Source organism: Musca domestica, unplaced genomic scaffold (assembly GCF_030504385.1).
Source record: "Musca domestica strain aabys unplaced genomic scaffold, Musca_domestica.polishedcontigs.V.1.1 6, whole genome shotgun sequence".
Classification (NCBI taxonomy): Eukaryota; Metazoa; Arthropoda; class Insecta; order Diptera; family Muscidae; genus Musca; species Musca domestica.
This window is the reverse complement of record NW_026712363.1, coordinates 21,301,447-21,318,610: the sequence shown is the minus strand read 5'-3', so window position 1 is coordinate 21,318,610 and position 17,164 is coordinate 21,301,447. Positions and strand designations below refer to the sequence as shown.

The 17,164-nt window shown below is 36.4% G+C and overlaps 1 protein-coding gene across 1 annotated transcript in view; it reads left to right on the top strand.

Moving 5' to 3' along the window:
* LOC101900285 (uncharacterized) overlaps positions 1-17,164 on the top strand; it is a 510,960-nt gene that overhangs the window by 413,745 nt on the left and 80,051 nt on the right. Inside the window, exon 12 of the mRNA XM_059129113.1 lies at positions 10,439-11,092. Within this exon, the coding sequence (XP_058985096.1) occupies positions 10,439-11,092 (654 nt within the window). The remainder of the gene's footprint in view (positions 1-10,438; positions 11,093-17,164) is intronic.

The window sequence follows — 17,164 nt, the reverse complement described above, 5'->3', positions numbered from 1 at the left end:
AATGCAATTAAAATACCTAATGTGGGCATTATATTAGGATCTTGAAAAAAATCGGTGAATAATGTAGCTAAAATCATTAAAATACCGAATATAGGAAGGGGCTATACCAAAACGTGGACCTTCACAGACAATTTTTTGTCATAGGCTTCATTACGAACTTCGAATACCGAATTTGAAACAATTCCGGTGAATAATTTCGTGAATTCATCAAAATACGGAAAATTGGGAGGTACCATTATTTGGGGGCTATACCAAAACGTGGTCTATTTTCAGTACCAAAAGTCCTGCAGACATAATATACATTTGAGTAAAATTTTATCAACCTACTTCATTTCGTTCGGAAGCTGGAGTGATTTCCACAGACGGACGGACATCGCTAAATCGATATAGAATTTTATGCTGATCAAGAATATATATACTTTGTGGGGTTTAAAATGTGTATTTCGAGGTGTTACAAACGGAATGACAAACTTAATATACCCTCCATACCATGGTAGAGGTTATAAAAATACTGCACTAAATGCCCTATATATCTTTTAATTCTACATAGCTAATCGCTTTTAGAATTTGTCAAGACCTAGCAAATATGTTAAACATTTTCACGCCGACGACTTCCTCTTGCTTCAAAAACTTAGGAGCTCCGGAAGCCCAAACTCCTACTGGAAGTTCAAACACCTAGAAAGATATGCCGTCTGATATACACAGACTTTGATTTGATTTGTCCGTAAGGCAATTTTGTAATAACTGAAAAGTCCACCTTAAAATGTTAGATTCGTTCCAATAGATCGCATTAGACCTTTTTATGCCCTCAGCAATATTGCTAGTGAGGGTATATATCATTTAATACGGCCAAAACGTGCCTCATCGAAATAACGATTTTAGAACCTAGGTCTCTTTGGACAAAATCCGTTTCAGGATATATGGAGTCGATCTAGCGATGTCCGTCCGTCCATCTGTCTGTCTGTCTGGCTGATGCGAACGATAACTCAAAAAGGGAGTTTGGGAATTTGGTCTAAATTTGGTAAAACGTAATATTATTATGAAACATATATCGAGTTAGACCCGTTAACATTTGATGTGGCCAAAACGTGCCTCATCGAAATAACGGTTTTAGACTCTGGCTTTCTTGGGACCAAATTTGTTTCAGGAGATCCATCTAGTGATGTCCGTCCGACAGTCTGCTGGCTGGTGCGCAGGATAACTCTCGAATGGAGAGTATCGGATTTGGTCAAAATTTGGTACATCGTAATATTATTATAAAACTTAGATCAAGTTCGGAGATGGGGAATATCGGTCCACTCCTTCTCCCCCCCCCCCCCCCCAAAAGTTCGACATTTTCATTTCATTATTTTACTACACAGAAAGAGAAAGGATAATCCGACTTTGCTCCAACTTTGCAAATCCTAATATATGCATCAGTTCTAGCTCAGGTGAAAAAATGGACAATATCGATCCACTCCATTAACCACATCCCCCAAAAAGGATCAAAATTTGAAGTCCGATTGTCTTCAAATTGCACACATCACAATATATTAATTAATTCATGGTTTGGTGTGAAAGTGGAATATATCGGTCCACTCCTTCTGGTACCTCCCCCACAAAGGTTCAAACATTTTGAATATTCAAGAAGCTTACAAAACACAAAATGAACGTCCGATTCTATTCAGACTTCGTAAATCTCAATACTTCTATAAACACAAGATCTGTTATAAAAATGATACAGATCGGATCATTCCTTCTGGTACCTCCCCCACCAAGGATCAAAGTTTTGAACAACCAAAACAATTATAAAATACAAAATAAGCATCCAGTTCTCTTCAAATTTCACACATTATTTCTACTAACACAAGATCTTCTGTAAAGATGGAATATATCGGTCCACCCCTTCTGGCACCTCGCCCACAAAGAGTCAAATTTTTGAATATCCATGAAGCTCATAAAACGCAAAATTAACAGCCGATTCCATTCAGACGTGCAATTTTCAGTATTTTCCTCAACACAAGATCTGTTATAAAGATGGTAGAGATCGGAAATTTTTCTTCTAGTACCTCTCCCACATAGAGTTCAAGAAAAAACAACACGCTCAAATTTCACACATACGAACATTGGCTGAGGGTATACATCTATCGCTTAAACCGACTTTTTAACTTGTTGCTTTTTTTGTTTTTTTATACCCTACACCACAAGGTGGTCAGGGTATTATGTCTTTGTGCATTTGTTTGTAACAGGCAAAAGGAAACGAGATAGACCCATAGTTCCTTTTGATGATCTGCATAGAATCACATTCTGAGTCGATTTATGCATGTCCGTCCGTCCGTCTGTCTGTCCATGTATTTTTGTAAACAAAGTACAGGTCGCATTTATTACCCGACTCAGATGAAATTTTGGAAAAAAATTTTTGGACCCAAGGGAGAACCCTATTGGAGATAATCGGTCAAAATTTAGGTATAACTCCCATGCATATTTCGTCCAATTTGCTTACATTGTGCACCAAACTTGTAATATCGGCCCAAATAGTGTGATATTTTGCACATACGACCAGATTGGACCTGACAAATTTGTCAAACGTCAAATATAATCGAAATCGGTTCAGATGTGGATATAGCTCCCATATATATTGTTCATCCGATTTTTTTTTTTTTTTTTTTTTTTGTCCTCCACAGCCGTAATATGCACTCTGTACCAACGATATTTGGGGAAATAAATCAAATATAACTCAGAAATACCCTTGCTAAATTTTATCGAGATCGGTTCAGATTTGGATATGGCTCCCAGATATATCTTCTTCCGATGTGCTTTTTATTGTGCACCAAACGTGTAATATTGACCCAAATAGAATGGAATTGGGTACTTACGACCAAAATGAGTCTAAAAACCAGTATGTCAAATTTGGTGGAAGTCAGTTCAGATATAGCTATAGCTCCCATACATATTGTTCATCCATAATATGGACTCCGTAGTAACGATATTCGGGAAAATATATCAAATACAGCTCAAAAATACCTTTGCGAAATTTCATCGAGATGATTCAGATTTAGATATTTTCAAGTTAATTGAGCATCAAGTGGATAATACAAGCCCGTACAGTAGAAATCGATTCAGAGGAGGATATTCCTCCCATATATTAGTTCCTTTAGACTTATAATTATTACTGTAATCATAGTTGGTATGATTTAATTCTCACAAATTCCCCATTAAAACTTTTATTTGTTATGTGAAGCTCTACTAAATATGCAGAGTGGTGTAGGGTATCATAAAGTCGGCCCGGCCGATTTTTAGACTTTCTTTTTTTTTAATTTACAAATTCCTTCCAAATGATGGAGGGTATTCAAAGTTCAAACCAGCCGAACTTACTGCTTTTTTACTTGTTTTTTTTTATAATAGAGACGTACTTATAAATATTTTCTAAATAAGTATAGGTCTATAGAAAACTAACCCTTTATTGCATAGGGTGTAATGGTGTTTTGCTTCAAATTTCCCTCACTTATTTTCCAACAAACAAAACATACCGAACCGAAATTAAACGAGATCAAGGATTTAAATAACAGTGTCGAAAATATGTATGTGTTAAAAAAATGTCGACTCTTCTAATGTACAAACGTATCTATGTCTTGTAGTTTTGATTTTCTTTTTTTTCTAAAGATCTGCTCTTTTTAACAACAACAACAACAACACCATTCTACACTTTTACGTCAACACTTCACTACAAGAACAAAGGCGTCAAAGCAGCATAACTGTCGCTAGAGGGCGTCATCAGAGAGAAGACACACAAAAAATATATATGTGAGCTGCTGCAACTACCCTACAATCCTCTAGATATACGGCTAACAAAAACAACAACAACAACAGCAGCAGCAGCAGTAGAAACATCTGCATACAATGAAAATAAAAAAAACTAGAGTATAAAAACGACAACTTTATGACACTGCAAACACTCAACTTTGGTATAAAACAACCCGTACAATGTCTAACACGTTCGGTCGTTATCAAACGGGAGAGAAAACATTTGGAAAAGTATTCAGGCGGCGTTGTAACTATTATTTAGGATATGCATATTAAGTTCTAATTAGAAGAGATATTTCCTATATATATTTTGGATCAAATGCAAATAATTTCAGTTAAAATTATTTGTCTCATCAATTTTAATAAACTGATAATTCATATTTAGACAACCAAATTGTTGCCCCAACCTCTTACAACCAACACCCCAGTGTTATGTGTTAAAACGAACAATGGCTGTAATGATTACAATAATTCTTAGAAAACAAAGGCTTAATATATGCTCCAGTTTTCTCTCTTTTTTCAGCATAGAATAAAAACTGAATAGTTGAAGTCGCAGGTCTTGTGGGTTAAATACCTTTTTTGTGCTCTATGGCCACAAATCACAAGGGCCATTGTGTAAACAAAGAAGAGAGAGATGAATGTGCACTAAATTAAAATATACGGGATCTAGGATTGAAACGGGACAAAAACCTGCAAAAAAACTAGCTATTTAAACACATCCACAAATACTTACACTTATAGAGATTTTTGGTTTAATATGAAACAGAACTATACAAATATTAAAAAAAAATTGTCTTTAAACCTCAAAATTTATTCGAACATTGGAAAAATGGGTCCTATTTAAAGAATGAGTATTAAATGGGAACTAAACTCTAACTTGAAGATTTAGTTAAACATTTTAAGAAAAAATATCTCTTATCCGATATCATATCATACATTACCTGATTATACCCTACACCACAAGGTGGTCAGGGTATTATGTCTTTGTGCATTTGTTTGTAACAGGCAAAAGGAAACGAGATAGACCCATAGTTCCTTTTGATGATCTGCATAGAATCACATTCTGAGTCGATTTATGGATGTCCATCCGTCCGTCCGTCTGTCCATATATTTTTGTAAACAAAGTACAGGTCGCATTTATTGCCCGATCCAGATAAAATCTTGCAAAGATCATTTTTTTGGTTTGGACAAGGACGAACCCTACTGAAATTGGAGATAATCGGTCAAAATTTAGATATAGCTCCCATATATATCTTCGTCCGATTTGCCTTTCATTGAGCACCAAACGTGCACCCAAATTAGGCCTGAAAAAAAGTATGCCAAATTTGATCGAAATCGGTTCAGATATAGCTATAGCTCCCATATATATTGTTCATCCGATTTGTTGGTTTTGCCCTCCGCAGCCGTAATAAACACTCTGCAACAACAATATTTGGGGAAATATATCAAATACAGCTCAGAAATAACTTTTGCTAAATTTTATCGAGATCGGTTCAGATTTGAATATAGCTCCCATATATATCATTTTCCGATTTCAAATTAATTGTGCACCAAATGGGCAATACAATTCCGAATTTAAAAGATACAAATGCTTCGGCATATTTAGTCCTTTGAACTTTAAATTATAATTATAATCATAGCGTGTATGATTGAATTATCCCATAAAAACTTTTAATTGTTATGTGGAGCTCTACGAAATTAGCAAAGTGGTGTAGGGTATCATAAAGTCGGCCCCGCTCGACTTTAAGACATTCTTCACTGGTTTAAAAATTTTGGAATTTTTAAAAAAATTGGATTATTCCGAAAAGACAACTCCTTCTTGGTGGGGTATCAGATGGATTGGACCAATTTTGTCCATTTTCACACAGGACCTGAATCTGGGTCAAGCATAAGTATATTCTAAGTTGCAACTAAATCGAATAATGGCTTCGTTCGCCCTAAGATTATTTTTTTTAAAGTATTGTATTATTTTCTGTGAAAAGTCCGAAACTGGGCGATCTTAAACATCGATCAGATGGAGTGGACCAATTTTGTCAATTTTCACAAAGGACTCGTTTTCAATTATAATGATCATATAAAGGCTAAAGCTTGAGTCTTCTACTTTTCCGAACACAAAACAGAAAATAGCAATTCATTTCGTAGGTAACTGTTAAGATCTTCAAACTCAATTACCAAGGACTCGCAAGTGCGCGCTACTTCTTCGACGAAAAGTCCTCCTTTAAATTTTAGATTCTTTCCTGTAGTTCGTGTTAGGCCTCTTTAGTACTTCAAATGTACAATTTCTTCAGTTTGTCAACATTGTTTATACCCTCCACCAAAAAAAGTATGGAGGGTATATTAAGTTCGTCATTCCGTTTGAAACTCATCGAAATAATTATTTTAGACCCAACAAAGTATATATATTCTTGATCAGCGTAAAATTCTAAGACGATTTAGCCTAGTCCGTCCGTCTGTTGTAATCACGCTACAGTCTAAACGAATTAAGATAGGAAGCTAAAATTTTGCACAGATCTCTCTTTTGTCTGCAGGCAGGTCAAGTTCGAAGATGGGCTATATCGGTTCATGATATCGTGTAGCCCCCATTTAACGGTACCCCCGATATTCGGTATTTTGATGATTTTAGCAAATTTTTCAATGGAATTGTCTGAAAATCCACACAAGTAGTTCCTTGTGGGTACTTTATACCTCGGCAAAGAATTATCTATATAGGTCCGCAATATCGTATAGCACCCATATGACGGTACCCCCACGGTATTCGGTATTTTGATGATTTTAGCCACATTTTTCAATGGAATTGTCTGAAATTCCACAAAAGGAGTCCCTAGTGGACATTTTACCCCCTCAAAAAGAATTGTCTATATAGGTCCACGATATCGTATATCCCCCATATAACTGTACCCCCCGATATTCGTTATTTTGATGATTTTACCCATATTTTTCATCGGAATTGTCTGAAAATCCACACAAAGAGTTCCTTGTGGGTACTTTATACCTCGGCAGAGAATTATCTTTATAGGTCCACCATATCGTATAGCGCCCATATAACGGTACCCCCGATATTTGGTATTTTGATGATTTTATCCACATTTTTCAATGGAAATGTCTGAAATTTCACAAAAGGAGTCCCTTGTGGGCATTTTATGTCCACGATATCGTATATCCCCCATATAGCTGTACCCCCCGATATTCGGTATTATGATGATTTTAGCAACACTTTTCAATGGAATTGTCTTTAAATCCCCACAAGTAGTTCCTTGTGAGTCTTCACCCCCTGAGAGAGAATTGTCTATACAGGTCCACGATATCGTATATCCTCCATATAACGGTACCCCCCGATATTCCGTGTTTTTATGATTTTACCCAAATTTTTCATCGGAATTGTCTGAAAATCCACATAAGGAGTTCCTTGTGGGTACTTTATACCTCGGCAGAGAATTATTTATATAGATCTACGATATCGTATAGCCCTCATATAACGGTACCCCCGATATTCGGTATTTTGATGTTTTTAGCCATATTTTTCAACGGAATGGTCACAAGGGGTTCTTTGTACACAAGGGGTACAAGGGGTATAACGATACCCCGCGATATTCGGTATTTTGAAAATCCACACAAGGAGTTCCTTGTGAGTACTTTACACGCAGACATAGATTTGTCTTTATAGGTCCACAATATCGTATATCCCCCCCATATCGGCACCTTCCTACATTAGATATTTAGATTTAGATAGATTTAGATAGATTTTATTTTTTTGAAAAATTTCTAATTCGTTCCAAATGGTGGAGGGTATTCAAAGTTCGGCCCGGCCGAACTTACTGCTTTTTTACTTGTTTAATAATTACTTCGTACATCGTACTAAATGTTTAGACTTTCAAGCTATAATATGTTATTCAAGGTTTTCCTTTTTCAAAAAGATTAATACGGAAATTTTTACCTTTTACCCCAAAAAGTCATCAAAATCATTCTTTTTGAAGTTAACAGAGGAGAATATTAGTAAAACATTGCACCGTAGACCCACATTTAAGTTTTCTGACAAAATTATTTCAACGTCTCCATATGTAAACCGTAGAGACCAAGATAGACCTTAATTTCAGGATTTCAGATCTGTAATTTCACCCCTTTTCAAACGTATTAGCTTTTAGTACAATTTTAGTACGCATATCCAAAGACCAGCTCCTTCTCTCAACAAGGGACACCAATAGTGGCATTCGTACCAAATTTGAGGATTCGAGGATTCCAACACTATCCCTTTACCCAATACCAAATTTAATAACATTGGTAACATAAGCTATCCACACTCATCCTTGCTTTTCGGGCAATTATAGTACGCATTTCCTAAACCACCACAAGATAAAAACAGACACCTCAATATCGATTTATAGGATTTCAGATTTATTCCTTTACCCAATACCAAATTAAGTACTATTTAGTATCTTTCGTACAATATTTGTACACATTTCGAAAACCACCTCCATATCTCGCTCTAGATAGCAACCGAGACCTTAGTATCTAATTTTATGATTCTAGCTTTATCCCTTCACCCAATACAAAATTTAGTACCATTTAGTACTTTGCAAAAATGTAGGACTATCTCAAATACAGATACCATCAGTAATCCAAGTATCAAATTTTTATAACTACCTAGATCATGAAATCGTATTTCTCAATTTCTGGATTCCCTCTCTACTCCCAAATTTAGTCCCATTTGATACACATAAGTTCGAATTTCTTAAACTTCCTACATACCCCTATCCTACACTCCCACAGTAATCCCAATTTCAAATTAAAGGATTCCAATCCAATCGGTTTGCCCTAATCTAAATTGTACCAAATTTAGTACTTTTTAGTACCCATAAGTACAGTTTTCCATAATTACCTACATCATACAATCTAGCAGAAATCTTATTTTCAAATTGCGTCTCTACTAGTTCTCCAAAAATTTAAATTGTTCCGAATTTAGTACCGTTTGGTACACATAAGTACGAATTTCGAAATTGTCTACACGTTCCAATCCTGCAATACAACAGCTATCTTATTTTCAAATATCAGAATTCCATTTCCATCCTTTGCTAAAAATTCATATTGTAACAAATTTAGTACCATTTAGTACACATAAGCACGAATTTCAAAAACTACCTATACTACCCAAATGCTATGCAATAGTAATATTTCCAAATTTCCAGCTCTATAGGTTCATCCAAACCCTAATTGTACCATATATAGTACCATTTAGTATTTTCCGTGTACATAAGTACACATTTCGAAAATTTCCTCCACATAACAATCCTACACTTCGCCAGTAATGGAATCCAACACCATTTGTTCCTCCAAATTCAAATTATACCTAATTTAGTAGTACCGTTTAGTACTTTTCATATACGTGAGTACACATTTTCAAAATTGTCTCCTTACATCGACCCAAATCCTCAACTTTGATTCCCATTCCGAATTAAAGTTTTTAGCTCTAATCGTTCATATGATACGAAATAATACCAAACGTAATACATTTTAGAACTTTCCGTACACTTTTAGTGCGAATTTCCAAAAATCCTTCGGTATATCTATCACACACCACTACTTTACTGACCTTCATTCCAATTTTAATAGCTCTAGCACTACAGGATCGTCAAATACAAAAATCAAACATAAAATTTCACAATTTCTATCCCTTCAGCCAATGCCAAATATAGTACACAGTTCGGAAATGACCTCCATATGTCCAGAATTCAAGCAAATTTCAAGTTCACCCAATTCCAGACTGTACCAAATGTAGTTCAATCTAGTACTTTTTGTGCACTTGTGTTACACATTTCTAAAACCCCCTCTAAATCACACACTTACAACAGAAGCTTCAATAAAAATTTTCAAAATTCCATCTTCATCCTTTCACCCTAAACCAAACTGTTAAACCAAATTTAGTACCATTTAGCACAGTTCGTATACGTAGTACACATTTCCATCATATATCAAACTTACTTTCCAAACTCAATTCTTATACAAAATTTCAAGTTTTTATCTCCATCCGTTCAAATAATACCAAATGGTACCATTTCAAAAGTTTAGTACCATTTTAGAACATTTCGTAATCTTATAGTTTGAATTTCCAAAAACCCTTTGGTACATCCATCATACACTCCATCAGTGACCGTCATTCAAATTTTAATAGTACTAACTCTACAGGTTCGCCAAATACAATGTATACCATATTTAGTACCTTTAAGTACTCTTCATACCATTGTAGCTCGAATTTCCAAAAACCAACCTTATCTGATACCTTCGGACCAAGAGCTTCAGCTGGTTCGTCTGGTCATTGATAAATCGTTAGTCTATCAGTCAGTCAGAGAATTACTTTACCCTTTTGTTAGTATAGATTACATTCAAAAACTTAATTTACACCATGGCGTATGAGTATTTCCAACAAGCATACGCCCCATGTACCAATAAACTTAATGTACGAAACTTGGGGTTTGAGGCCTATTTCAATTCAAGCCATGATGTATCTATTATAGTAACCTACATTTTCTTAACAGACTCTACCTCATTCTCAATTATTGTCCCTTTTGTATTTCAACGCCCTTCTTTGCTAAATATGTCAGTTATATTTTAAACATATCTTTATCATTCAACACATTTTCTTGTTTCCTTCTCTTTGCAGACCGATTTGCCACCCTTCATCGTTCGTATGCGTATGTGGGACAGCTATGGCACATATGTGCCAATCAACAAACAAACAAGTGTTACAACAGGTCAACCACCTCCGCCGCCGCCTGTTGCTTCGTCTGCCGATGGTGGCAAACCGACATTGTTGGATCCGGCCACTTACGGCAACAGCTACTACTACAGTCCACAGAATCCCAAGCTGGGCAGAAATTTACGTGTCAACATTGATAATGCCTGGAATCCGGTGGATACCTACATCTATGGCCCGACCCAGTCGAGCATCTTTAATCAGGAGAATAAATACAGCGGTTATCAGCAGCAAAGTGGTGGAGGCGGCGGTGGTGGTGGAGGCAAACAATCCGGTGGCAATGGCATAAATGCGGTAAAAGAAAGCTTAAATTATATTTCAAGCGGCAAAAGTGGCAAAGATGCTGGGCAAAGTAGTGGCATCAGTGGCGGTGGTGTTGGCAATGCCATGGCTCTGATGAGCACCAAGGGAAAACGACGTTTAATGTTGGAAATTTACGATTATTGGACACCTAAACTGTGCGATCACACGGCAATTAGCAGTACAGGCAACACATTGGGTCTTAATCGTCTGCGGCCATGTAGTCCTTTGGAAAGTTATGTTAGCACCGGCAGAGATTTGGTAAGTAAATTAAAAAGGCACGTACACACACACAAACGTATGCTACCAAAGTAAGCTCAATGAAGTCAATGGGGGTAAATTGAGAGCAACTCTTTTGGGGGGTTAAATTTTATGAATTCCGTTTTTAGACAAAACAAAATATATTTTATGAACTAAGTAAATGAGTGAATATGTTCTTAACAAGTCAAACAGTATCAGCCGGTTTTGCAGACAGATGTATAGCCCAGCCTTGACTTATGATTTTTCAAAGTCTTGACTCTATGTGGGGGAGGTTCTGAAGCAGTTGGCCAATATTGACCAATCTGTATCAGACCAAAAACTGATATAATTATTACAACGTGACAGATTTTTACTATATCGACTACTCCCTGTACTTCATAAGAGATATGTGAACATTTTTGGAAAATGTGGAAATATGCGTGAGATAACAGATATAGCGGACCGAAGTATTCCGATTTCATACCTCCTCATATTCATATCAGATTTCTGGTTAAGAGAAATATATAGATATAGCAAGATGTAAAAACTTGCGGATTTGTTATGATAGATATAAGTATTGGAAATTGTGACCCTTTTTGGTTGAGGTACCAGAAGGGGTTGGCAGATGTATATAATCTTCACAACAGATCATGCGTTAGCAATAATGTTTTTGTGTGGGAAATTTAAGGAGATGGATGGATGGATTTGGATGATTTATTCGCTTTCTTTGTGCAGGAGGTACCAGAAGGAATAGTTCGATCTTTACCATCTCTATAACAAATTTTGCGTTGATGGAAACATGGAGATGAGCCAAGTCTGAATGCAATCGAATGTTAATTTCGCGTTTTATGAGCTTCATGGATATTCAAAATTTTGACGACTGATATATCCCATCTTCACAGCAGATCTTGCGTTGGTAGTAATAATGGGATAATTGAAATTTGAAGACAACAGGATGCTTATTTCGGATTTTATAATCGTCTTGGCTATTCAAAACTTGACCCTTTGTGGGGGGGGGTCCCAGAAGTAATGGTCCGATATCTACCATCTTTATAACAGATCCTGTGTTAATTCAAATATTGAGATGTGCGAATCTTGAATGTAATCGGATGTTAATTTCGTGTTTTATGAGCTTCATGAATATTCAATATTTGTGGGGGAAGTTCTAGAAGGAGTAGACCGATATATCCTATATTCATACCTTGGCTTAATAAAAATATTGTGATGTGTATAATTTGAAGATAATAGGACTTTTAGATCATATTCTATAAGAGTTATGATTATTCCAAATTTTGATCTTTTGTGGGGGAGGTACTTGATTGAGTTGATCGATATTGTCTTTTTTCGCACCTGACCTAGAACTAATGCAAATATTAGCATTTGCAAAGTTAGAGAAAAATCGGATTATCATTTCTCTTTCTGTGCAATAAATTATTTTCTTTGAAAATGTTGACATTTTGTGTGGGAGGTACCAGAAGGAGTGAACCAATATTGTCATCTCCGAAGTCGATCTACGTTTGACAATAATATTACGATGTACCAAATCGGATACTCCCTTCGAGAGTTATCGTGCGCACCATCCAACCAGACAGACGGATGGACATCGCTAGATCGACTCCAAATGTCCTGAAACGGATTTGGTCTAAAGAGACCTTGGGTCTAGAATCGTTATTTCGACTAGGCACGTTTTGGCCGTATCAAATGATATATACCCTCTGTAGCCATATGGCTGAGAGTATAAAAAGTTATTCGTGATGGAATTCAAGCGTGATAGTGTGATTTCTTTATATTTGGCTGGAAAACCAAAAGTGGTTATCGTTAGACTACTCCAGCATTTAAATGTGAATACATTTCTGTGTCTCGTACCATCGCTCGTTACAGTGATACTGACGTCAAGGAAGTGGACGGAAGACAACAGAAACATCAGCAGAAATGGTTCGAAACGTGAAGAAGCGACTTGATCGTGACCCGCGTCACAGTGGCCGAAAAATGGCTCGTAAGCTGAACATATCGCAATATTCCATTCAGCAGATATTGAAAAATGAGCTCGGGGTAAACCCATTAAAAAAAGTGCAAGAACTTACACCGCAACAGAAAGAAAATAGACTCAAAAGAGCAAATGAGTTGCTTCGTTTGGCCGATAGTGGTGAACTGCCGAATTTGGTTTTCTCCGTCTCCGATGAGAAAACATTCGTTGTCCACCAGTTTGTAAACAAACAAAATGATCTTGTTTATTTGCCAAAGAGGTCAGCTGAAAATGTGCACCTTCGGTTGGCCACCAGAACTCAGGCGCCAGCCATGGTGATGGTGTTGGCCGCCATATCGTATTAATCGACCGTGGCATCAGAATGCCGAAAAATATCGCGAATATATTCTAGAGGGTGTATTAAAGCCTTGGGCATGCAAACATTTTGGCCGCAACATTTTGGAAATTTCAACAGGGCTCAGCACCATCGCACTCAGCACGCGCCACCCAAGAATGGTTACAAACTTAGGTTCCTCGCTCCATTTCCAGCGCACAATGGCCACCAAAATCTCCGGATACCAATCTGTTTGACTATTTTGTCTGTAGTATTTTGGAAAGCAATGTTGGCACTAAAAAAATACTAAAGTGTCAAGTTCTGAAATTTGGAGTTTTCGTGACTCCTGAAATATGGAGTTTTCTGCGTTTTTAAATATTGAGTTTTCGCCAAAAGCAAGCGCTTCGGCGAAAATTGGCCAAAATACCGCAGAGCAACATTCGGGCAGCGTGTGACGGTTTCATTGGCCATTTGAAGGCCATAATTCGTGCCAAACGTGACCAATTCGAATAAATCTAAACTTATACTAAATTTTGATGATTTTTAGCAGTTTTTTTTATCTCACCCTGTATATGCATCCATGTTAAATCATTATTATATTATTGCCATATTTGAAATTTCAAAGTTCCTTATAAAATTAGCATTAAACAAAATAACTTTTCCCAATTAATATTAATTACTCCTTGCCATTTCATTAAAAATTAATATTGCTCATACGCCCCTTGGTCGCCGAATTAATTTCTATTTATATTAATCATACGCACCTTTGTCCTTTGGTTTAATTTCATTTCATTTGCGATTTTGTTGACACTTTTGTATGCATCGGCACAAATCCCTAAGAGATTTCAATAATTTTTCATAATTTCCACGAAAAATCCACCAACCAAAAAACAACAACAACAACGGGAGCAGCAAAAACCAATCATTTACATAAACTATTCATAAATCAACCAAAATCCATTAATTCCCAGAATATTGTGTGGCAGTAACGTAACTCGGCATTTACATATGATTTAATATGATTTCTGCGGTACCCATACGGACTCATAAAAAATTCACAATAAATGGTTAAAATTACTTTCATGACGACGATGGCTGTTGCTGTTGTTGTTTTTCACCTTTTGTTATGGAAAGTTAATAACATTGATTTCTGCAATTTCCTATGGCCAGAGCGTGTGTGGCGATAACATATTAAACCACAATAAAATATAAAATATAATATTTTTTTTTTTGCATATCATTGCATTAAACATTAACGGTATTTTTGTTATGCGGAAAATGAAGAGCGTAACAACCAACCGAACGACCAATGTACTTACTTAGTGCATGAATTTTTCATTAAATCAAAGTACAGTATTGGACAAATATGGATGGTATGGCCTGCCAGAGTTTTTGCCACCAATTGGACATTGGTATCCGCAAAATTTTTGTTGAGGTTTTTTCCACTTCGTTTTTTTTTTTTTTTTTTTTTGGGGGTTTGGTGTTGCTTTTGTTATTTGCCAGCCAACCTATAAAAATATGAAAACGACATCACTCCAACCCCCCCGACTAACCACCATCATCATGGCCATGACTGTGACTCCTTGGCGAATGAACATGTCCCACTCGCCCACTCCAAATGCCTGAAATGACTACAAAAGAGAAATATTGTAAAATTAAGCCATAAAATTTTAATAGACTTTTTTGTGGTTCACAACACAATTTGAGGTTTTCATTGCATATATACATGAGGCTTAAGATTGGATTTTTGTGTATGCAGGCGCAGCATACTTAGATGATGATGATGATGATGGCGAGGATGTTAGACCTGTTGGGTGGGTGAAACAACAGCACTGTAGTCATCATTGTAGCCGCGATGTGAGCTACAAACAAAACAGCCCATATAAATGCCATCAAATTTTGACCATGTTGCAATGCTGCTGTGGATGGTCATTTTGGTGTTTTGTGCAAACATTGATGCTACTGATGACATTGACGCTGATGACCAGCACCAACAGCAACACCATCACCACATCAACTCAATTGTTTCGACTAATGGTTCATCAGTCTGTCAGACAGCTGGCAAGTCGAACTTCAAAAAAACATAATGCGTAATTATGTGAGAGTGAGTCAAAATGCCTTCAACACCCCGGATGTGACATGTTTTGTGGAAGGTAAAAATTGTACAATTCTTCCGATAAAAATCAAAAGAATCAAGAAGAATTTAATCCTTAAAAAACAACAAAAAAGTCCTCTCATACAAGTCAATTGTCCAGTTCATTTTAAACACATTTTAAAGCCGAAAAAAGTTTTTATATCCTCTGTCATATGACTACAGAGGGTAGAGGGGGAGATAAAAAAACTGCAACAAAGTCATATGCCATAATTTTTATACCCTACACCACATAGTGGTAAGGGTATTATGTCTTTGTGCATTTGTTTGTAACATGGAGAAGGAAACGAGATAGACCCATAGTTACTTTTGAGAACCTTCATAGAATCACTTTCTGAGTCGATTTATGCATGTCAGTCCGTCTGTCCGTCCGTCCGTCCGTCTGTCCATGTATTCTTGTGAACAAAATGCAGGTCGCATTTATTATCCGACTGAGATGAAATTTTCCACACAATATTTTTTTGGCCCAAGGACGAACCCTATTGAAATTGGTGAGAATCGGATCAAATTTGGATATAGCTCCCATATATATCTTCATCCGATTTCGGGTTAAATGTGCACCAAATGTCCACTATCAGTCCAAATTACCTGAATTTTGGCACACCCAACCGAGTTCGGACTAGAAGAAAGTATATCAAATTTGGAGAAAATCGATATAGCTATAGCTCCCATATATATCTTTCATCCGATTTGATCTTTAAGTCCCTCACATTCCTACTATGCACTCCACAACCGTTATATTTGGTACCAGGTATTAGATGGAGCACAGAAATAGCTGTTTTAAATTTTATCGAAATCGGTTCAGATTTGCATATAGCTTCCATATATATCTTCATCCGATTTCGGGTTAATTGGCCACCAAATGGCCAATATCAGCCCAAATGGCCCGAATTTTGGCTCATGTGACCGAGATTAGCCTTAAAGCAAATACAACAAATTTGGAGAAAATCGGTTCAGAAACAGCTATAGCTCCCATATATATGTTTTATCCGATTTGGTGTTTAAGCCTCTCACATTCGTAATATGCACTCCACAAGAATGATATTTGGTACCACATATAAGATACAGCCCAGAAATAGCTGTTTGTAATTTTATCGAAATCGGTTCAGATTTGGATATTGCTCCCATATATATCTCCATCCGATTTCGGGTTAATTGTGCACCAAATGGCCGATATAAGTCCAAATGGACTGAATTTTAGTAAATCGGACCAAATTCAGCCTAGAAGCAAGCATATCAAATTCAGTGAAAATCGGTTCAGATATAGATATAGCAACCATATATATGTTTCATTCGATTTGGTGTTTTAGTCCCATACATTCGTAATATTCACTCCACAACCGTGATATTTGGTACCAGGTATTAGATGGAGCACAGGAATAGCTGTTTTAAATTTTTATCGAAATCGGTTCAGATTTGGATATAGCTCCCATATATATCTTCATCCGATTTCGGGTTAAATGTGCACTAAATGGTCAATATCAGCCCAAATGGCATGAATTTTCGTACATAAGACCGAATTCAGTCTAGAAGCTAATACGTAAAATTTGGAGAAACCCGGTTCAGAGATAGCTATAGTTCGTAAAATGCACGATAGAATAAGATAGATTTTGATTTTGTACCAAATATCTCATAGAGCTC